Source organism: Talpa occidentalis, unplaced genomic scaffold, assembly GCF_014898055.3.
Source record: "Talpa occidentalis isolate TD23 unplaced genomic scaffold, MPIMG_talOcc4v2.1 talOcc4.15, whole genome shotgun sequence".
Classification (NCBI taxonomy): domain Eukaryota; kingdom Metazoa; phylum Chordata; class Mammalia; order Eulipotyphla; family Talpidae; genus Talpa; species Talpa occidentalis.
In genome coordinates, this window is record NW_023601543.1 from 32,259,719 (window position 1) to 32,281,704 (window position 21,986).

Genomic DNA, 21,986 nt, shown 5'->3' on the forward strand with positions numbered 1-21,986 from the left:
GCCCCGAAGCCCCAGCTACGCTCCGCGGGCTACCCGGACCTCCCCACTGGGGACGCTCTGCAACCCTGGTCCGCGCTGGGGTATCGTGCCACTATCGTTTTGTACCGAGAACTCTGTTCATTTCTTAACTTGAAAAAGCCGTTCAAACACCCATGCGTTTTTTCAAAGAAAGTGTCGGAGAGCATGTCAAGGAAACGGAGAAAGACCGGCCATCGAGCTACACTAGGGCCCCGTCTTGTGTGGCAGTGCGTTTGCTAACATGATTTGGACTATGTGGGTTTGTGTGCTGATTAGAAGCACGGGTGGTGCAAAACACTAACATGCAACGTGTGTACTCACGCGTGCCTGCACACATGTTAAGCACACACCCGTGAATGGACACGTGTGCAATCACACATGCCCTCACACGCACACTTTTTCATTCCTTCTGAGACAGGGGCGGCGTGCACAGTGTGTCACAACGCTGAGCGCCCACGGGCATGCCCTCAGGACCGGAACTCTCCGCCGCCACAAGGCAGATATCCCGGAAACCGCGTCTGCTGGGTCCAGGGAAAGCCTCTCTTGTTTCTGCCAGCGCTATTTACACACACCACTCCCCACCAAGATCAGAAAAGCTGCAGTGTTGGAGTGCCAACAAGAGGAACTTAACTCTCTCTCTGACTGCCCAGTAAAGGGAAAACTGGAAGGTTGCCAAAGAAAACGTTTTCGAGGCATGCTGGCTTTACAAGCCGGTTGTGGAAAGGTGGTGCCGCTCTTTGCATCTGGAACAAGCAGATGGGGTGGAAGTGGGCTCTCAGAAGGGGCTGGCTGGCTGATCTCCAGTCCACAGGATGGACGCTCATTTTGCAAATGTCCAGGAATCCTGGGCTCCTGGCAGCCACAGCGGCCCCCCAGTGACTCCTAACTGCGCCCCCTGGGGTCCAAAGCGACTTCGCCATCGGGCCCAAGGCAGGCAGCAAGCTGTTCCCCAGACGCCTGGTCCTACCCAAGCAGGCGTCCCTAGCTCCTGCTCACAAAACATCAGCCCTGGTCTGCTCCCAGAAATGTTGAGCCCGAGAGTTCACCGAGAGAGCAGATCCCGTGCTGCGGCGGCAGAAACACCGAGGAGGTGACGGCCGGCCAGCAGGCGAGGGCGCGACTCCTGCGCGGCCCCTCGCGCGGCCGCGGAAACCCTGGCCCTGGGAGGAGCCCCGCGAGGCCGGCACTCGCGGTCTGACCCGGCGCTCACGCGGCTGCCGTGAGGACGTCGAGAAGCCCCGCGCGCGGCCGCCTGCGCCGAGCAAAGGCCGGGCCCGCTGGGCACGCGCCGGCTTCGTGTCCACCCCGGCCTCGGCCGGCGCAGCAGGGCTGCCGCGTGCGCCCCGCGGCCCACTCGGTGATGCAGGCAGAATTCCACAGGGACACGAGAGGGCACCCGTATGAACGCACGTGATGTCACAGAGGTTACTCAGGACTGACTTCCTGGAGACAGAAGTCAACACTGGCGGAGCCTGAGGGGCACCCAGGCAGCTGGGTGACAGGCGCCGGCTCGGCTGTAATACGCCTCTGGTCGCCTGCACCGCGGCAGCACGGCCGCGAGACAGGCCGTGTGCCGCCATGAAGACGTTCAGTAAGTACCGTGGGCGTGCCGCGCCCCTCTGTGGCTTTGGCCTGAACGCCCGCGCGGGTGGGCACGCCGAAGCCCCGCCAGGCCCGCGCTGGCGCGCCCCTGGACCCCTCCGCCGAGGGCGAGGGCGGGTCAGGCTCTCGCTGGGCGCCCACCTGAGGCGCTCCGGGGCTCGCCCTAGCTGTTTGCCAGCCGAAGGTGGCACCTGCCCTCGGCGATGTCGACGTCCTCGCTGTAGTTGGCCGGTTCCCAGAGAGAGGCTCCAAACCTCCGTGGGCACGCGCGCCGCCCGCGCCCCTCCTGCTGCGCGTTAAGACTCCAGTCTCGCCGTCCGCTGGCGAACTTCGTGCACACGAGTGGGTTGCCAGACATTCTCCACAGGCCACCCGAGGGTCCTCTTTCTTGGTGCCACTCCTGGGTAGTGTCTTCCCGAGCGCGCGCCTCCTGCGCCTGTGGAGGGGCCGCAAGCTCTGCCGCGTGCTTGGGGCAGAGGGGGGAAGTACGTGGGGCTCTGCTGCTCCAGGGGAGAGGGTGTGAGGGGAGCAAGGGCGAAGGCAGAGGCGCTAGTTCCAAAGGCCTCTGACCCGGGAGTGAGAGGGCGGCGTCTAGGTCAGAGGGGTAGCGGCGGAGGTGGGCAGAAGGGCCTGTCCTCTGGGTATCTTTGGAGAGAGGGGCCAAGAGGATTGATTTCCCCGTCGGTCGGATGTGCGATGTGAGAGAAGGCGCGTCCTCCGGGCCACCTCCGGGCTTGGGGCACTTGGCAAGGGGCACTGCTGGGTCAAACGCTCTACGATGCTTGATTTCACTGCTGATGCCACTGGAGAAAGTCCCAGGGTGGGGGGCGGGGTGGTGTCAGGAGCAGGATGGTGCTCACAGCCGGCCCCACCGTGGAAGACATGACCCCGCACAGGGGTCCCGACAAGGCCCGCTGGGAATCAGTGTGGCCCGGTGCCCAGCCCTGAGCACACCCTGCTCTGTGTGCCCCCCAACTGCATGGCCTAATTAGCTTACAAAGGGCACAGCACCCCAACCCAGAGAACCTGACCTCCAATACTGGAACCCAAAGGGAAGCTGGGCGCTACCAGTCTGCCTGTGGTAACCCTCCTCCCCCACCCCAACCCATAGTGTGCTTACCTGCTGCTACCCTGTTTCCGGGGAGTGTGGTCTCAGTAAGGCGCCCTTGGTGAGCCCACCTGTGGGACAGAGAATTGAGAGGACCTTATTTCTGATGGAAGATAGCCGGTCACTTCCAATCTTCCAGTCACGTGGTAAATCCGATGCTTGCAGGGACTATTATTTGGGTAGGGAAGGGTGAGCAGCAGCACGGCTCCCACACTTCATCAGCTAACTGTGGCTACGGCGTCCAGTGACTTAGACGTCTGAGCAAAGACATGAATCAGAGACGAAGAGAGGCAACACAGAATGGCGACAGGGTCAGTCCCCCGGGGCGCCCTCAGAACCCTAAATGATCTTGCATTTTCGTCCCCCTTTTCAGGATGCAATAGTGGCGGCAGTGGCTCACCACAAGGAGAAAGGAAAGATCGGCCTTCTCTCCCAGGCAGCTGCGGCAAGAGGAACCCTCGTGGTGAACATGGCGAAGATGAGGCTCAGTCTTCACACTGCCAGGAGGAGAAGGGCCATGGGGATGGGGACATGAGAGATGGCCAGGAGGACCCGGAAGTGAGACAGTAAGTGGCCGGGCAGCCGGGTTCGCAGGTCGCAGCCCCTGGGACTGTGCAACAGCCGCAGCGGCATGGCCCTCTCGTTCTCCTCTGGCCGGAAGGCTGAAGGAAGCTAGAGGCGGATTACGACTGACCAGTCCCAATCGTAGCCCAGGTGTCAGAGAGGCAAGGGTGAGTAGCTGACTTTGGGGGCATTCGTGCCCACCCTGCTTCTCTCCACTCGCCCCCCTAGCTCTCCCTATGGTAACCGGTGGAACAAGAGGAGAGTAAAGCCGCAAAATGAAGACGGCATCCATATCAACGTGTGGAGAGAGAGAACATCTGCGGAGAGAGAAACGGGGAAGAAGAAACAAGATGAAACCCTGGGCAACTGGTTCAAGATCATAGTGAGTGTCTAGGCAGGGTGTGCTTCAGACAGGACTTCCCAGAACCACACGGAAGCGAGAACACAGTAACCGCCTGGTGTCGAGTGTTCTGAGCAGAACTTTTGAATGGAGAGAAAGGGGGGTTGGCACGTCCCTATTGGGCGCAGAGATCAGAAATCGGGCCGGTGGGTCCATCTTTAGGAGCCCCTCACAGCTCAGCAGCAGGTCAGAAAAGAACTTGCGATGGTTCTGTTCTGCAGCCTAATTCCATGTTGTGCCTCTCCCCTCTCAACCCCTCTCTCCCTCAGGTTCCCAGCGGCATCAAGTACGATAAGAGCTGGCTGATGGATTCACTGCGGACACATTGCAGAGTCCCCTTCACTCCCGTGGATGTAAGAGAGGGCGGTGGGGGCAGATGCGTGGGCTCCGGGACGGGGGGTGAGGTGAGGTGGGGGTAGGCCGAGCAGGAGATCTCTGCCCTCCAAAACGACTGTGGCACCCCCTCCTGCAGTTCCACTACGTGAAAAACCAGGCCCAGTTCTTCGTCCAGGATGCTAGGGCTGCAGCTGCACTGAAGGACATCAGCTATAAGATTAGTGATGAGGACAACAGAAAGGTGTGTGCCCAGGGCATTGCCGGTGCCTAGTCCTGGGATAGGAGGACAGGCCAGGGGCCGGTCATCCCCTTTGGGATTAAAGATCCGGGTGCTTACCCCACCTCTCCTTCCATCAGATATGTATCTTTAGCAATAAATCTGCTGTACCCCGCTCAGTGAAGAACATGTTGAAGGCAGAAGAACTGGAGCACCTAGAGGTAATGCAGACTGCAGGCATGTCGTGTGCCCACACACACCCACACCCACCTCTCCTGCCCCAGTCCCCACTTTCCCAGTTACCACCACAGACTCAGAGCGGCCCTCTCCACCTCCCCGCGCAGCTGACGATGAACAAGCGATACGATGACTGCCAGCAATCTCTAGACCTGCAGCGTCTCCGCTATGACCCAGGTACGACTGGCAGCATCATTCTAGGGTGGGTGAGGGCGGAGGGGGACAGCCCAGAGGGGATGGTATCACGGGGCGGCAGCAGGCCCTGGACCCCTCTCAGCCTTTTGATGCCTTCCTGCCCACTTCCTGAAGACTTGGTGGGCCGTGATATTGATATAATCCTGAACCGAAGAAACTGCATGGCTGCCACCCTGCAGATCATCCAAAAGACTTTCCCCCAGGTGAGACCTCATGCCCTGTGGCACTACGGCAGGAGGTAGGAAAGATGGGGGGGCTTGAGGAGGGGGGCGTGGGAGGGCGGAATTGTCTCCCAGGCCCCAGATACTAGGAGCTGAAGCTCTAACTCTTCTTCCCCAAAAGCTCTTGTCCCTCAATTTGTGCAACAACAAGCTGTACCGGCTGGATGGCCTGAGTGACATTGTGCAGATGGTCCCCACAGTCAAGAGGCTGAATCTCTCCAGAAATATGGTGAGAACAGGGTGTCAGATCACACTTAGGATGGGGGTGTGTAGTGATGACAGGCGGCAGCCACCTGACCGTGAGGGAAGCTGGGGTCAGGCACAGCAGCCCAGATGTCTCTCTCTCACACCTCGTTTCCCAAATTCTTCCCCACGTGTCTCAGCTGAAGTCCACGTGGGAAGTAAACAAAATCAAAGGCCTTAAACTCGACGAACTTTGGCTGGATGGCAACCCCTTGTGTGACACCTTCCCAGACAGGGCCACCTACGTGAGGTCAGTGGGATGCCCCTGCCACCTTTCCTGGGACCTTCACCCGGGAACCTCAGCTACCCCTGACAGTGCTTCCCACCAGGAGGCGGCAGGCCTGGTCTACGGGATAACCTTGGGCCCGAGTCTGCCCTCTCCCCTCCGTGTCCCTCATCTGCGCTCAGAGCTCTCCTCTCCTTCCTCCGACCCGCTCGCTGTCCTCCCAGTCTGGGGTCTGGTCCTGAGTCTGCCTCCAGCCTCTCTCTCGTGACCTGCCAAGCGTGCGCCCCAGGAAGCAGGGCTTCCCTCCCCGCCGGGACCACCAGTCACCAGCCTGAGCCCAATGTGGTGCCCTGGACGAGAAGGGACGTCCAGCCGGGCTGGTGCTGAGATGGGCCTTCTGGTCCCGTGCTGGCACCAGGCTGCCCTCTCCTGTTCTGGGGGTGCCCACTTTCCTAGCGTCAAGGGCCCCCCTCCAATCCCAGCATGTCACGGGGCTTTCCTGGCCCGGGCTGGGGGCTGAGGCCCTGGGTGGCTGTCATCATGTCATCGTCCCTCCGGCCCAGAGCCAGGAGCTGGGACCTCCTTGGAGAAACCTGGGTTTCCTGAGCCGGGGGTCAGAGGTGGGCCACCCCCGGTGAGCAGAGGCTTCCCGAGGGAGGGAGGGAGGGAAGGCAGAGGCCAGCGGCGTCTGAGGACACAGAGGACGGGCCTCTCGGGCACTGTCCCTCCCTCCCTCCCTCCACCCGGCCATGGTGCCGCCTGGCCCCGCAGAGGTGCCCCGGGTAGCCCGTCAGGGGTCTGAGTTCCCAGGCAAGGGGCCATGGAAGACAGGCACAGGAGCCCAGGGCCAGCGGAGAGAAGGCGGGGACATCAGCGGGGCCGCAGACCCTCCCCCCCCCCACGCTGAGCTGGGCCTGGCCCTTCACTCCTCTGGGGAGGGTGTCCTGCCCCCGTGGCTGCCCCTTTGTCCATGCCCGGCTCGGTGGGCTGTGGGGCTGAGGAAGGCCCAGCGGCACCCGGAGGGCCCCAGCCCCACAGGTGCATGCTTCCCACGCCCACGTGGGGCCTCAGGGCCAGCCAGGGGCAGGTGAAGGGAAGGCCTGCAGCGGGGGAGCCAATTCCCCTTCCTTCCCTCTGCTTCCTGCCCCCTTCCCTTTGCCTTCTCTCTCCTGTGAGCTGCGCCTCTGGGACTCTCCTGTCTCCTGTCCTGCCTTCACCCCTTTCAGTCTTCATGCGCCCCCTTTCCATCCTGCCTGCCGAGTTCCACCTCACTCACCTCCTGCCCAGCATCCGGGCCATCCCTGGGGGGGACCTGGTCCTGGGACCGTGCCGGGCCTCCAGTGAGGTGGCTGGGCTCCCACCCCGTGCCCTCTTCTCTCTGGAGCCCTCAGGGGGGACACAGAGGCAGCCAGGGAGGTGGTGGGGGGGAGTCCTGGGGCCTGGGCTCCAGATGCTGTGTCTTGTGGCGGTGGAGAGGGAGTGGGGGGCGGGGAGTCTAGCCAGGAGCTACTATGGAAGGGGCGGGGGAGCAGGGGCTTGACAACCCTGAACTGTCAGCCACTCCTTTCCGTTTTGTTTGGACAGTGCCATCCGGGCCTTTTTCCCCACGCTGTTACGCCTGGTAAGTGCCTGTGCTCATCGCCCTCTCTTTCCGTGCTGACGATCTCCACCCTGCCCTCACCTCCTTGGGGTCTCGCCTGGATGACTTGCTCATCAGACCCTTACCCCTTTTAGAGACGTGGACTCCAGAAAAAGAACTTGAACGTACTCTCTGCAAAATGCACTACACGCACGCAGGCACGCGCGCACACACGCACTCTTGCACACTGCGTCCAAATTTACATACCACAGTAGAGACTGTCTCAACCTCACGATGTGGTTCAGCCCAGGAGATTTCCCAGGTTCCTTCACCCCTGACCTCTGACTCTCCTCCTCTCCTGGAGGTCCCTTTCCCCGGACCTTATCCGTGGCCGCCTCTGCGGTCTCCGCTGCTGACCTCCTCTTCCCTTCCCCAGGACGGCAAGGAGGTAACCCCGCAGGTTGCTGTTGACACTGGCATCCCCAGCTTAATAAAGCCCTGCAAGGTGAGGGAAAAGGAGCAAGCACTATTGGGGTACTGCAAGGGACACCCTGTGAACCCCCTAGCCTCAAGCGTCTCTTGATTTCAGGAAAGCTATGAAGGATCTGAGACCCTGAAAAATCTAGTGCTGCACTTCCTGCAGCAGTAAGTACTCCTGGGGCCACGCACAAAGGGAGGGCCTGGAGAGATGGGGTCACTAAGGCTCAGGATGGCTCACTGGGTCTTATCTCATTTGGGGTCCAGACCACAGAGATCCCCTTTGCCCTTTGATTCCCCACAGATATTTCTGGATCTATGACTACGGAGACCGCCAGGGTCTCCTGGGGGCTTATCACGAGCAAGCCTGCTTCTCCCTGACTGTTCCCTTTAGCCCCGAGGACCCAGCTCCGTGAGTATCACAGCCCAGACTCTCATCCTGCTGCCGGGATGCCCCAAAAGATGGGCCAGCTCCCGAGAACACCCCTCCTGGCCTGACACCACCTCCTGTTCCTCTTTCTCCTATTAGCAACATGTGGCAGTACTTCAGAGACAGCAGGAACATAATAAAGCTCAAGGACCCCTGTAAGTGGGTGATGGGGGAGACTGGGCAGGGAAAGGGCACGGGGCGGGGGGGTGTCAGTTGCAGGGCCCAGTGTGTGGCGGCCCCTGACCTTTGCTTGCATCACCCCCTCCGCCCCCACAGACACGCGGTATCAGCTGCTGAGACATACAAGCCCTGAGATTGTGAGCACCCTGTGCGTGCTGCCCCAAACTCAGCATGACCTGGGCTCCTTCCTGGTGGACTTGTGGGCCCACACGGTGAGCACCCGCTTCCTACCTCGGGCAGGCCCAGAAAGCCACAGGTGGGTGGGAGGCTTCGGTGGTGACTGAGCACCCGGGCGCTTCCCTTTCAGGAAGCCATGCTCTGCTTCTCTGTCCACGGGGTGTTCAGGGAACGTGAGTATTTGTAGAGCGTCCCCCAGGCCTCTTAGAGCTCCCGCCCGCTGTCTGGGCGCCCTCAAATTCTGCCATATTCCCAGACCCCTTTCCCTGCTCCCCCATTCCCTGTGTTCTTCAGTCCCCCCCCCACCAAGTACATCCTGGCCTGCCCTGCCCCCCGCCTGTCTGCCCCACACCCACACCGCTGGGGGGTGAGGGAGGGACACAGGCTGCAGGGTTCCATGGCTCTCACCCCAGATGCTTCCTCTGGGAACTTGGAGCCCCTGCTGAACCTCTCAGTTGCCTCACTTTCAAATGGGGCTGCTGACACCCCAGTCTCGGTCAGCTGCGGAACGCAAGTGGTTGAGCCCCTGGGCCGGTTGTCCCAGGACCCCAGCAGGGCCGTGTCCCTGGGAGCAGGTGGCGCCTGTTGTTGCCCTGCCCGTTCCCGACACCCTGACTCCCAGAGGACACTTGTCCCCCGCTTCAGCCCTGGGTACCCAGGGAGGCTCTGACCGGGGAACGCCACTGAGTGTGTGAAGCGTGTGAACCCCAAGGTGGTGTTATGGTTTGTTGTTTGTCGTTGAAGTGGTAGGAGGGTCTCCAGGCTCCATTCGTGCTTTCACCGAGACCTTCATCACTATCTCTGGCAGCAATTCCAGGTGAGACCCGTTTTGGGTATGGGACGCCCAGGGCGGCCTGGGCCAGCAGTGGGGGATGGGGCCCTGCAGTCCCCCGGATTTCTTCAATGTTGTGCACAGTCTGCTGGTGGATCGGGGAGCAGTCTGGCCTCGTGGTTAGGAGCATGGGCCCGGAGTCAGCTCTGGGGTTCCCTGCCCTGACCCCGACCCTCACTAGCTGTGTGACGTTGGTCTAATCCCATGACCTGTGTGTGGCACGGGGTCTCCTCTGCAGATGGGCTTAGAGTGTCCTCTCGCTAACGGGACTGTGCTTTACACAGCAAATGCGCTGGGGTTAACCCTGTACGTGAGGTGAAGCTGGAGGCGATCTCTGAAGGGATCTGGCTGCTGAGGTGCAGAGGGAGGAGCAGATCGTTGTTGGGCATGTCTGTCTGTCCAGTTGTCTGAGGGCCCGTTCTCCCTCCAGTCTCTGCATTGTGAATGACGAGCTGTTTGTGAGGGATGCCACCCCCTATGAGACTCAGAACGCGTTCTCCACGCCACTGCCCGTGCCCACCGCCGGCTCTGTGCCCGTCCTGTCGCAGCAGCAGCAGCAGCAGCAGGAGATGGTGCAGGCTTTCTCCGCCCAGTCTGGGATGAACCTGCAGTGGTCTCGGAAGTGAGTGCTGGGTGTGCAGGGGCCTAGGGGTGAGTTGGGACGGAGGGGGAGTGAGTCACGAAACTCATGGCAATTTGGAAAAAATCACTATTTGCATATTCTGCTTCCAAAGAAGAAGTGGTCCCACGTAAAAGGTATCACAATCATATATGGGAAGGGTTTTTCACGTGGCGCAAGGCACAAATCACATTATCTTGTATTTGCAAAATCCAAAAGAGCCACAAAATAACCTAGAGAGCCAATAAACAAGTTCAGCAAGATTTCAGGTTACAAGACAAAAATACATAAATCATTTGTTTCCCTTGTACTTGTGAACAATACCAAAAAATGAAACTAAGAGAGCAGGCCCAGTTAGAATAGGATCAAAATACTGAAGTACGCGGGAACAACTGTAACAAAAACAGCACAGATCTTATGCTCTGAAATCTGTAAGACATTGTTGAAAAAAATTGAAGAAGAGCTAAATAAATGGAAAGACAGCCCAGGTTCATGGGTTGGAAGACACTATTGTGAAGATGGAAACACTACCCAGAGCAATCTACTGATCCAGCACAGTCCCTACCAAAATCCTTCTTTGCAAAACCTGACAGAGTTAACAAAAGCAGTAATTCAAAAGGACACCTGCACCCCAATGTTTATTGCAGCACTATTTACAATAGGTAAGCTATGGAAACAACCCAAATGCCCCCAAAGAGACGACTGGATCAAGATGCGGTCCATATACGCAATGGAATGTTACTCAGAAATCAAAAAAGATAAACTCATGCCATTTGCAGCAACATGGATGGAGCTGGAAGGCATCGTGCTCAGTGAAATAAGCCAGGAAGAAAAAGAAAAATACCGGATGGTCTCACTTATAGCAGGAATGCAGAGGATCCAAATAAGGGATCAGGAACAAAAACTCATCATAATAAAGTACAAATCAAGATCAACAGGCAACTATAAATCAGAGACATGCTTTGGGGGGCAGGGGAGAATGGAGTGGGATCAATACAAGGGTGGGAAGATCACAAGGGACCATGGTGATAGTTCACGGGTGAATGGGGGGTGGGAAGTTTACAGGGACTATAACCAAGATGAAAATGCATACCTTGTGCCAAAATAAAAAAAAGTGATGTAAAAATATATAAAATAGTTAACAATAAATAAATTGAAAAAAACCTGTCGGGGTTATCTTAAGCTTCATGCGGACGTGAGCCAAGACAATCTTGACAGAGAAGCACAAAGTCAGAGGACTTGCTCTTCCTGATTTTAAAACTTGCCACAAAGCTACAGGCATCAAGACTGTGTGGTACTGGCATATGGACGGCGTTTGGATCCACAGAATACAATTGCCCGTCCGTCCACCAACAAGCCCTTACATGTACGGTCAGGCGATGAGCCACCAGAGTGCCGAGACAATGCAATGGAGAAAAACAGTCTTCAACACGTGTTGCTGGGAGGACCGTTTTCCCACATGCTAAAAGTTTGACCCCTGACACAAACCGTATGTAGACATAGACTGAAAATGGATCACAGGTCTAAAAGCAAGAGCTAAAGCATTGTAAAAAGGAGCTTAGAAGAGGGAAACCGAGCCGTAAGTCTCCCCGCACCAGGCAACTCGTTGTTGTATGTGACACCAAAAACACAACCCCAAAGCTTCTTCAAAACATTAAACATGGGGCCGCCCCGGTGGCGCAGGTGGTTGAGCGCAGCGCTGTGGGGCTGTCCGCAGCCTCTGCAGCGCGGGTTCGATTCCCGGCCGGCCAGGGAGATACCCACATGGCCATGGCATGGCAGACCTCTCCTGTCTCTCCCGCTGCTCCCCTCAGCAGTGTCCGTCTGCCTGTTTTGCTCCCGGCTCTGTCTCTGGTGAATCCTCTCCCCCTCCCGCACTTCTGGCCTGTACCCCAGTTCTTTTATAAATAAATCAACCCTAAAAAAAATTAAACGTGACCCAGTCATCCCACTCCTAGGCGTAGGCCAGGAGAAATGAAAACGTCCGCACTCTCCAAAGATGTGTGCGAGGCAGCATTATTCACAAAAGCCCCAAAGTGGAAACAACCCAAACGTCCCGCAGCTGACGACTGGAGCAATAAAGCGCGTACATCCATCGAGTGGAATAGCCTTCCGTTCATAAAGAAGAAAGGTTTGGATGTCTGACGCGCCGTGGAAGGACCTTTCCGCTAAGGGAAGGAAGGAAGACAGCCGCAGGAGTCCCCGTGGTGCAGGAGGCCGCGCCCACGGACCATCTAGAATGGGCGAGTCCTTGGGGAACAAGAGTAGATTCCTGGTGGCCTGGGTGTGGGCGCGAGCGGGCCACGGGGAGGGATAGCTAGCGGGTAAGGAGTTTCTTTTTTGCCAGGATGAAAATATTTTGGAATTCGATGGTTGTGACGGTGCACAGTCCTGCGAACACACCACAGGCGCTGAGCTGCACGCCCGGAACGGGGAGTGCGGCGGTCTGTGCCGTCCATCCCAGGGCAAACGATAGGAGTAGCTGTCCTTTCCAAATGTTTGTGTTCTTTTCCCTGAGCATCGTCGTTTATCAGCCTATCTTCGGTCGCCTCGCTCTTTCTCAGGGCTCGCTCTCTTTCTGTTTTGCGTCCGTGGGCAGGAATGGCGGCGACAGGAGCTCTGGCTTCAGCCTAGGTCTGTCCTTGTCACCACACGCGGCGCTCACGCGGGACGCGTGTCTCAGCAGGGTGGCCCGGCCTGAGCCGCGGCGCTCACGGAGCTCCCCTGGTCTCCCCCCCCCCCCAGGTGCCTGCAGGACAATGAGTGGGACTACCTCAGAGCTGGGCAGATCTTCACCGTGCTCAAGGTCAGGTCTGGGGAGCAAGGGCTTAAAGATGAATGTTTGGGGGCCTTGGGGAGGCCCAAGAAGGTGGGGCCGGGTGGCGGGGGAGTGGGGCTCGGGGAGCTGGCTCTTCTGACAGTCCATCTCCTTTCCCTCCAGAACCAGGGCAAGATCCCGGAAGAGGCCTTCAAACCAACCCCCTAAACAGGCCCTCGGATGTCCTGCTTGTCCCCCTCTACGTCATCTTTGTTTCCCTTTTCTTCACCCTAAGGCCACCCCAGAGTGAGGGTTGGCGGCCTGGCTGGCCAAGGAGCCACAGTCCCCTACCGTAGGGTCAGTTGGCTCCGGTGTTCCCTGTTTTCCCCACCCGGATTGTTGGCATTTTCATAGTAAAGAGTGGCGTTGTGTGTCGTGTGTCCCGGTTGCTCTCTTCCCTTGCCCCAACCACGTGCCCGTGGCCCAGGCTGAGTAGCTCGTCCCAGCTGCCCCCACCCCCCGCCCCTCCCTGTCAACACTCACACCGGCAGCCCCGGCGGTTACCCAGGCCTGGCCTGGACTCTCTGAGGAGAGAGGACACACCCCGCTTCCCGGGATGGGCCTTGGAGACAGCGTGACGCGCGACTCGGTCCGGGGCTCCATGGGAGGCCCACACAGGCAGGCCTGCTCCCTGCAACAACTGGGGCTCTGGGAGGGACGCCTGCTGGCTAGCGAGGGCGGTGGGAGCGTGGGAGGGGGGGGCTCGCGTGTGGCACTTCTTATTCCTCATCGTCCCGATGCTTCCCAAGGCCATTCTGTGAACCCTTCGGTGGTCTGCACGCAGGTGAACGGGAAATGCGCCTCTGCCCACCGCTGCTGCCCTCATCGACCCACTGCACTGCCCATTCCCGTTTTTGATGGTGCACTCGGCGGGGAGGTGGCGGCGGGGTGGGGGGTCTCACTTCAGCACCTGACAGTTAGGAGGTGTCAGTCTGCCTGCCCAGTGCATTTCTCAGAGAGCTGACCCCTGGTGCTCCATGCCGCCGTGCTGGAGGGCGTTCAGCCAGTTAATTTGTCCTTCCAAAAAAGCAGCAATAGCACGAAATCCCACACTGTGGTGCCTTCTGTGAGAACTTTCTCAGTGACTGCCAACAAGCAGTTCAGAAATGAAAGGGACACTGCATGATTACTTTTGCACTTTTGTAATGTTTGCAATGTGGACAGAAAGTTAGCGTTGTTTTTGACATTAAAATAATAGCAGTAAATATTTCCAAGTTGTTGTCCTACAACGAGAGCTGGGGTACAGACTGGGGGTACAGCCGGGGTACAGGCCAGAGGCGCGGGACAGTGAGCAGCAGGCGAGACAGGAGAGGTCTGCCGAGTCATGTGGGTATCTCCCTGGCCTCCCGGATATTGAACTGGCACTGCAGAGGCTGTGGACAGCCCCACAGCCCTGCGCTCAACCCCCTCTGCCACCAGGGAGGCCTAATTATTTTCATTTGAAAGAAGAGAAAACTTTTACTCAGAAGAGAGAAACTGTTAATAAAGCTCAAGATTTGGGTAAGTACTCCGTTCCCCTTGCCACCCTCAATACTCATATAGGTTCACACTCAGCATAAAGACTTGTCAAGTTGGTAACTTGACAAGATACATGTGTGTTTGTGTTCATTGCTGCATTATTTAAAAGATGAGAAAATACATTATTGAGCAAATGAACATAATAAAGATCTCAGCAGAACTTCCAGCCCAGGTTCAATGAACATTCCAATGCAGGCATAATTAGCAAGTTTGCTGACTTACAGCTCCTCCTTCACTTTCAAGATTCATGGCCAGGGCCTCAGCACTCTTATCTACAAGGTCGGGCAGCAGGCCAGGGTGGTCTCTCTTTCTCCAAGGCCATCCCCGAATGCCTGCATCTTTCCCCTCTTGCCTTGCCCCTTGTCTGGGGACTTTGACGCAAATGGTTGTGCCTGCTGAAAAACGATGTTATCAATGTGACAGATATGGAGACCGTTGTGTATAAAAGGAACCCTTGGTCTTTAAACCGGTGCTCAGATCTTATGGGGCTCCCCAGGTCTGGGACATCATGCCTGAGTAATAAAGCCGCTCCTGACCTCACCATTCCTGAAGTACCGCTTGTTCTTCCTCTGCCTGGGTAAAGGGCTAGAATTCATTTCTACAACATTTTGGTGCGTTGGCTGGGAACAACAAGCGGGTTGGCCCATTGAGCCATTGGCACAGGAGGACGCGGAGTGGGGGAGGGGAAAGAGAGCTAAATTGGGGGAATTGTGCTCCTCTGAGGACTTTTGGGGTCTCTGACTTGGTTGTTCCTGCCCAGCCCCCACGATGCCTTCCCAGCCAGACTTCCAAAGGGATGAGTGAGGCCAGGACTTGGTGCAGACTCTCGGATCAGGTAAGGTTCCGGGACCCTGGTTCACATATGGCCTACCCAGAATGGTAGAAGGAGAGGTTGATCACCTCACAGGGAGACCTCAAGAGTCTCTCATTTGTTTTTTGTTTTTTTTTTTAAAGATTTATTTATTTATTTGTTTGTTTATTTATTTATTTATTTTTACAAGCACTGGGCACAGTCAGAAGCACGGGAGGGTGAGAGAATTCACCAGAGCCAGAGCGGGGAGCAGAGCAGGCAGAAGGACCGAGGTACACTGCTGAGGGGAGCAGCGGGCGGCAGGAGAGGTCTGCACGCCATGTGGGACCCTCCTCTGGTGGCCGGGGAGCAGCCGTGGATCGAACCAGCGCTGCAGAGGCTGCGGGCAGCTTCGCAACCCAGCGCTCAACCGCTGCGCCACCGGGGAGGCCCCTCATTTGGTTTTGATAGGGAATCTTGGAGCTCCCATAAAGGGAGGGATGGAATAGTTATAACCTTCGGGGGGTGTGTGTGAGAGAGACTGGTGTGTGTATGAAATCTCCACAGCTGCAGCTGTGGAGATAGATCGGCTTTACCTGTGGTTCTGCCGACAAGTCATATGGCTGAACAGTGACTGGACTTGTCAAAATCTCTGAGAGAGGAAGGCCAGAAAAGCATGTGTGCTCCCCCTTCCCTTGCTGCAACATTGAATACAATAGGAGGGAATTGGAGCAAACAGAAGGTCCTCCAGACAGTGCTTAAAAAAAAAAAAGGAAACTGATAGGGTATTTTCTGCCCCACTTCCTTTAGAACCTAAGGGGCATTCTTACAAATATAACTTGAGAAATGTTTTCTTATCTGAAAGAGTAAGTTAAAAAGAAATATTTAAAAGTAAAATAGTAGTTGTCGTTAGCGAGAGGAAACTCTAAGCCAACTGCAAAGGGACCCCGTGCCACACCGGTCATGGGTTGACGAACGTCCGCAGCTAGTGAGGGTCGGGGTCAGGGCAGGGAACCCCAGAGCTGACTCCGGGCCCATGCTCCTAACCACGAGGCCAGACTGCTCCCCGATCCACCAGCAGACTGTGCACAACATTGAAGAAATCCGGGGGACTGCAGGGCCCCATCCCCCACTGCTGGCCCAGGCCGCCCTGGGCGTCCCATACCCAAAACGGGTCTCACCTGGAATTGCTGCCAGAGATAGTGATGAAGGTCTCGGTGAAAGCACGAATGGAGCCTGGAGACCCTCCTACCACTTCAACGACAAACAACAAACCATAACACCACCTTGGGGTTCACACGCTTCACACACTCAGTGGCGTTCCCCGGTCAGAGCCTCCCTGGGTACCCAGGGCTGAAGCGGGGGACAAGTGTCCTCTGGGAGTCAGGGTGTCGGGAACGGGCAGGGCAACAACAGGCGCCACCTGCTCCAGGGACACGGCCCTGCTGGGGTCCTGGGACAACCGGCCCAGGGGCTCAACCACTTGCGTTCCGCAGCTGACCGAGACTGGGGTGTCAGCAGCCCCATTTGAAAGTGAGGCAACTGAGAGGTTCAGCAGGGGCTCCAAGTTCCCAGAGGAAGCATCTGGGGTGAGAGCCATGGAACCCTGCAGCCTGTGTCCCTCCCTCACCCCCAGCGGTGTGGGTGTGGGGCAGACAGGCGGGGGGCAGGGCAGGCCAGGATGTACTTGGTGGGGGGGGGACTGAAGAACACAGGGAATGGGGGAGCAGGGAAAGGGGTCTGGGAATATGGCAGAATTTGAGGGCGCCCAGACAGCGGGCGGGAGCTCTAAGAGGCCTGGGGGACGCTCTACAAATACTCACGTTCCCTGAACACCCCGTGGACAGAGAAGCAGAGCATGGCTTCCTGAAAGGGAAGCGCCCGGGTGCTCAGTCACCACCGAAGCCTCCCCCACCTGTGGCTTTCTGGGCCTGCCCGAGGTAGGAAGCGGGTGCTCACCGTGTGGGCCACAAGTCCACCAGGAAGGAGCCCAGGTCATGCTGAGTTTGGGGCAGCACGCACAGGGTGCTCACAATCTCAGGGCTTGTATGTCTCAGCAGCTGATACCGCGTGTCTGTGGGGGCGGAGGGGGTGATGCAAGCAAAGGTCAGGGCCGCCACACACTGGGCCCTGCAACTGACACCCCCCCGCCCCGTGCCCTTTCCCTGCCCAGTCTCCCCCATCACCCACTTACAGGGGTCCTTGAGCTTTATTATGTTCCTGCTGTCTCTGAAGTACTGCCACATGTTGCTAATAGGAGAAAGAGGAACAGGAGGTGGTGTCAGGCCAGGAGGGGTGTTCTCGGGAGCTGGCCCATCTTTTGGGGCATCCCGGCAGCAGGATGAGAGTCTGGGCTGTGATACTCACGGAGCTGGGTCCTCGGGGCTAAAGGGAACAGTCAGGGAGAAGCAGGCTTGCTCGTGATAAGCCCCCAGGAGACCCTGGCGGTCTCCGTAGTCATAGATCCAGAAATATCTGTGGGGAATCAAAGGGCAAAGGGGATCTCTGTGGTCTGGACCCCAAATGAGATAAGACCCAGTGAGCCATCCTGAGCCTTAGTGACCCCATCTCTCCAGGCCCTCCCTTTGTGCGTGGCCCCGGAGTACTTACTGCTGCAGGAAGTGCAGCACTAGATTTTTCAGGGTCTCAGATCCTTCATAGCTTTCCTGAAATCAAGAGACGCTTGAGGCTAGGGGGTTCACAGGGTGTCCCTTGCAGTACCCCAATAGTGCTTGCTCCTTTTCCCTCACCTTGCAGGGCTTTATTAAGCTGGGGATGCCAGTGTCAACAGCAACCTGCGGGGTTACCTCCTTGCCGTCCTGGGGAAGGGAAGAGGAGGTCAGCAGCGGAGACCGCAGAGGCGGCCACGGATAAGGTCCGGGGAAAGGGACCTCCAGGAGAGGAGGAGAGTCAGAGGTCAGGGGTGAAGGAACCTGGGAAATCTCCTGGGCTGAACCACATCGTGAGGTTGAGACAGTCTCTACTGTGGTATGTAAATTTGGACGCAGTGTGCAAGAGTGCGTGTGTGCGCGCGTGCCTGCGTGCGTGTAGTGCATTTTGCAGAGAGTACGTTCAAGTTCTTTTTCTGGAGTCCACGTCTCTAAAAGGGGTAAGGGTCTGATGAGCAAGTCATCCAGGCGAGACCCCAAGGAGGTGAGGGCAGGGTGGAGATCGTCAGCACGGAAAGAGAGGGCGATGAGCACAGGCACTTACCAGGCGTAACAGCGTGGGGAAAAAGGCCCGGATGGCACTGTCCAAACAAAACGGAAAGGAGTGGCTGACAGTTCAGGGTTGTCAAGCCCCTGCTCCCCCGCCCCTTCCATAGTAGCTCCTGGCTAGACTCCCGCCCCCACTCCCTCTCCACCGCCACAAGACACAGCATCTGGAGCCCAGGCCCCAGGACTCCCCCCCACCACCTCCCTGGCTGCCTCTGTGTCCCCCCTGAGGGCTCCAGAGAGAAGAGGGCACGGGGTGGGAGCCCAGCCACCTCACTGGAGGCCCGGCACGGTCCCAGGACCAGGTCCCCCCCAGGGATGGCCCGGATGCTGGGCAGGAGGTGAGTGAGGTGGAACTCGGCAGGCAGGATGGAAAGGGGGCGCATGAAGACTGAAAGGGGTGAAGGCAGGACAGGAGACAGGAGAGTCCCAGAGGCGCAGCTCACAGGAGAGAGAAGGCAAAGGGAAGGGGGCAGGAAGCAGAGGGAAGGAAGGGGAATTGGCTCCCCCGCTGCAGGCCTTCCTTCACCTGCCCCTGGCTGGCCCTGAGGCCCCACGTGGGCGTGGGAAGCATGCACCTGTGGGGCTGGGGCCCTCCGGGTGCCGCTGGGCCTTCCTCAGCCCCACAGCCCACCGAGCCGGGCATGGACAAAGGGGCAGCCACGGGGGCAGGACACCCTCCCCAGAGGAGTGAAGGGCCAGGCCCAGCTCAGCGTGGGGGGGGGGGAGGGTCTGCGGCCCCGCTGATGTCCCCGCCTTCTCTCCGCTGGCCCTGGGCTCCTGTGCCTGTCTTCCATGGCCCTTGCCTGGGAACTCAGACCCCTGACGGGCTACCCGGGGCACCTCTGCGGGGCCAGGCGGCACCATGGCCGGGTGGAGGGAGGGAGGGAGGGACAGTGCCCGAGAGGCCCGTCCTCTGTGTCCTCAGACGCCGCTGGCCTCTGCCTTCCTCCTCCCTCCCTCGGGAAGCCTCTGCTCACCGGGGGTGGCCCACCTCTGACCCCCGGCTCAGGAAACCCAGGTTTCTCCAAGGAGGTCCCAGCTCCTGGCTCTGGGCCGGAGGGACGATGACATGATGACAGCCACCCAGGGCCTCAGCCCCCAGCCCGGGCCAGGAAAGCCCCGTGACATGCTGGGATTGGAGGGGGGCCCTTGACGCTAGGAAAGTGGGCACCCCCAGAACAGGAGAGGGCAGCCTGGTGCCAGCACGGGACCAGAAGGCCCATCTCAGCACCAGCCCGGCTGGACGTCCCTTCTCGTCCAGGGCACCACATTGGGCTCAGGCTGGTGACTGGTGGTCCCGGCGGGGAGGGAAGCCCTGCTTCCTGGGGCGCACGCTTGGCAGGTCACGAGAGAGAGGCTGGAGGCAGACTCAGGACCAGACCCCAGACTGGGAGGACAGCGAGCGGGTCGGAGGAAGGAGAGGAGAGCTCTGAGCGCAGATGAGGGACACGGAGGGGAGAGGGCAGACTCGGGCCCAAGGTTATCCCGTAGACCAGGCCTGCCGCCTCCTGGTGGGAAGCACTGTCAGGGGTAGCTGAGGTTCCGGGTGAAGGTCCCAGGAAAGGTGGCAGGGGCATCCCACTGACCTCACGTAGGTGGCCCTGTCTGGGAAGGTGTCACACAAGGGGTTGCCATCCAGCCAAAGTTCGTCGAGTTTAAGGCCTTTGATTTTGTTTACTTCCCACGTGGACTTCAGCTGAGACACGTGGGGAAGAATTTGGGAAACGAGGTGTGAGAGAGAGACATCTGGGCTGCTGTGCCTGACCCCAGCTTCCCTCACGGTCAGGTGGCTGCCGCCTGTCATCACTACACACCCCCATCCTAAGTGTGATCTGACACCCTGTTCTCACCATATTTCTGGAGAGATTCAGCCTCTTGACTGTGGGGACCATCTGCACAATGTCACTCAGGCCATCCAGCCGGTACAGCTTGTTGTTGCACAAATTGAGGGACAAGAGCTTTTGGGGAAGAAGAGTTAGAGCTTCAGCTCCTAGTATCTGGGGCCTGGGAGACAATTCCGCCCTCCCACGCCCCCCTCCTCAAGCCCCCCCATCTTTCCTACCTCCTGCCGTAGTGCCACAGGGCATGAGGTCTCACCTGGGGGAAAGTCTTTTGGATGATCTGCAGGGTGGCAGCCATGCAGTTTCTTCGGTTCAGGATTATATCAATATCACGGCCCACCAAGTCTTCAGGAAGTGGGCAGGAAGGCATCAAAAGGCTGAGAGGGGTCCAGGGCCTGCTGCCGCCCCGTGATACCATCCCCTCTGGGCTGTCCCCCTCCGCCCTCACCCACCCTAGAATGATGCTGCCAGTCGTACCTGGGTCATAGCGGAGACGCTGCAGGTCTAGAGATTGCTGGCAGTCATCGTATCGCTTGTTCATCGTCAGCTGCGCGGGGAGGTGGAGAGGGCCGCTCTGAGTCTGTGGTGGTAACTGGGAAAGTGGGGACTGGGGCAGGAGAGGTGGGTGTGGGTGTGTGTGGGCACACGACATGCCTGCAGTCTGCATTACCTCTAGGTGCTCCAGTTCTTCTGCCTTCAACATGTTCTTCACTGAGCGGGGTACAGCAGATTTATTGCTAAAGATACATATCTGATGGAAGGAGAGGTGGGGTAAGCACCCGGATCTTTAATCCCAAAGGGGATGACCGGCCCTGGCCTGTCCTCCTATCCCAGGACTAGGCACCGGCAATGCCCTGGGCACACACCTTTCTGTTGTCCTCATCACTAATCTTATAGCTGATGTCCTTCAGTGCAGCTGCAGCCCTAGCATCCTGGACGAAGAACTGGGCCTGGTTTTTCACGTAGTGGAACTGCAGGAGGGGGTGCCACAGTCGTTTTGGAGGGCAGAGATCTCCTGCTCGGCCTACCCCCACCTCACCTCACCCCCGTCCCGGAGCCCACGCATCTGCCCCACCGCCCTCTCTTACATCCACGGGAGTGAAGGGGACTCTGCAATGTGTCCGCAGTGAATCCATCAGCCAGCTCTTATCGTACTTGATGCCGCTGGGAACCTGAGGGAGAGAGGGGTTGAGAGGGGAGAGGCACAACATGGAATTAGGCTGCAGAACAGAACCATCGCAAGTTCTTTTCTGACCTGCTGCTGAGCTGTGAGGGGCTCCTAAAGATGGACCCACCGGCCCGATTTCTGATCTCTGTGCCCAATAGGGACGTGCCAACCCCCCTTTCTCTCCATTCAAAAGTTCTGCTCAGAACACTCGACACCAGGCGGTTACTGTGTTCTCGCTTCCGTGTGGTTCTGGGAAGTCCTGTCTGAAGCACACCCTGCCTAGACACTCACTATGATCTTGAACCAGTTGCCCAGGGTTTCATCTTGTTTCTTCTTCCCCGTTTCTCTCTCCGCAGATGTTCTCTCTCTCCACACGTTGATATGGATGCCGTCTTCATTTTGCGGCTTTACTCTCCTCTTGTTCCACCGGTTACCATAGGGAGAGCTAGGGGGCGAGTGGAGAGAAGCAGGGTGGGCACGAATGCCCCCAAAGTCAGCTACTCACCCTTGCCTCTCTGACACCTGGGCTACGATTGGGACTGGTCAGTCGTAATCCGCCTCTAGCTTCCTTCAGCCTTCCGGCCAGAGGAGAACGAGAGGGCCATGCCGCTGCGGCTGTTGCACAGTCCCAGGGGCTGCGACCTGCGAACCCGGCTGCCCGGCCACTTACTGTCTCACTTCCGGGTCCTCCTGGCCATCTCTCATGTCCCATCCCCATGGCCCTTCTCCTCCTGGCAGTGTGAAGACTGAGCCTCATCTTCGCCATGTTCACCACGAGGGTTCCTCTTGCCGCAGCTGCCTGGGAGAGAAGGCCGATCTTTCCTTTCTCCTTGTGGTGAGCCACTGCCGCCACTATTGCATCCTGAAAAGGGGGACGAAAATGCAAGATCATTTAGGGTTCTGAGGGCGCCCCGGGGACTGACCCTGTCGCCATTCTGTGTTGCCTCTCTTCGTCTCTGATTCATGTCTTTG

At 58.2% G+C, this 21,986-nt stretch overlaps 2 protein-coding genes across 2 annotated transcripts; one reads left to right on the forward strand and one right to left on the reverse strand.

The window, feature by feature from the left end:
• Positions 1-1,510: 1,510 nt before the first annotated feature.
• LOC119246016 (nuclear RNA export factor 2-like) lies at positions 1,511-12,849 on the forward strand. The gene is made up of 21 exons (XM_037512175.2): positions 1,511-1,609; positions 3,102-3,294; positions 3,521-3,674; positions 3,962-4,045; positions 4,165-4,269; positions 4,386-4,466; positions 4,590-4,659; positions 4,792-4,880; positions 5,020-5,127; positions 5,282-5,391; positions 6,952-6,988; positions 7,383-7,451; positions 7,536-7,591; positions 7,728-7,835; positions 7,953-8,008; positions 8,130-8,245; positions 8,341-8,383; positions 8,955-9,027; positions 9,473-9,664; positions 12,407-12,467; positions 12,603-12,849. Exons 1-21 carry the CDS (start codon positions 1,597-1,599, stop codon positions 12,645-12,647), a joined length of 1,863 nt encoding a protein of 620 aa, XP_037368072.1. The 5' UTR covers positions 1,511-1,596; the 3' UTR covers positions 12,648-12,849.
• Positions 12,850-16,742: 3,893 nt separating this feature from the next.
• Positions 16,743-21,719, reverse strand: LOC119245569 (nuclear RNA export factor 2-like). The gene is made up of 15 exons (XM_037511613.1): positions 21,685-21,719; positions 21,306-21,459; positions 20,935-21,018; positions 20,713-20,817; positions 20,517-20,597; positions 20,324-20,393; positions 20,103-20,191; positions 19,856-19,963; positions 19,592-19,701; positions 18,001-18,037; positions 17,538-17,606; positions 17,398-17,453; positions 17,155-17,262; positions 16,982-17,037; positions 16,743-16,861 (listed from the first exon to the last, which is right to left on the reverse strand). The coding sequence occupies exons 1-15, from the start codon at positions 21,717-21,719 to the stop codon at positions 16,743-16,745; spliced, it is 1,281 nt and encodes a 426-aa protein (XP_037367510.1).
• Positions 21,720-21,986: the final 267 nt, after the last annotated feature.

What these genes read in the sequence shown, in the direction of transcription:
- LOC119246016 (XM_037512175.2), top strand. An exon ending in GAGGACCCGGAAGTGAGACA is followed by an intron (nt 3,295 to 3,520) that starts GTAAGTGGCCGG and finishes TCGCCCCCCTAG; the next exon opens with CTCTCCCTATGGTAACCGGT. An exon ending in GTGCTGCACTTCCTGCAGCA is followed by an intron (nt 7,592 to 7,727) that starts GTAAGTACTCCT and finishes GATTCCCCACAG; the next exon opens with ATATTTCTGGATCTATGACT.
- LOC119245569 (XM_037511613.1), bottom strand. Translation starts at nt 21,719, where the DNA reads ATGAGAGATGGCCAGGAGGACCCGGAAGTGAGACA. An exon ending in GCGTCTCCGCTATGACCCAG is followed by an intron (nt 20,192 to 20,323) that starts GTACGACTGGCA and finishes CACTTCCTGAAG; the next exon opens with ACTTGGTGGGCCGTGATATT. An exon ending in GACAGGGCCACCTACGTGAG is followed by an intron (nt 18,038 to 19,591) that starts GTCAGTGGGATG and finishes TTGTTTGGACAG; the next exon opens with TGCCATCCGGGCCTTTTTCC.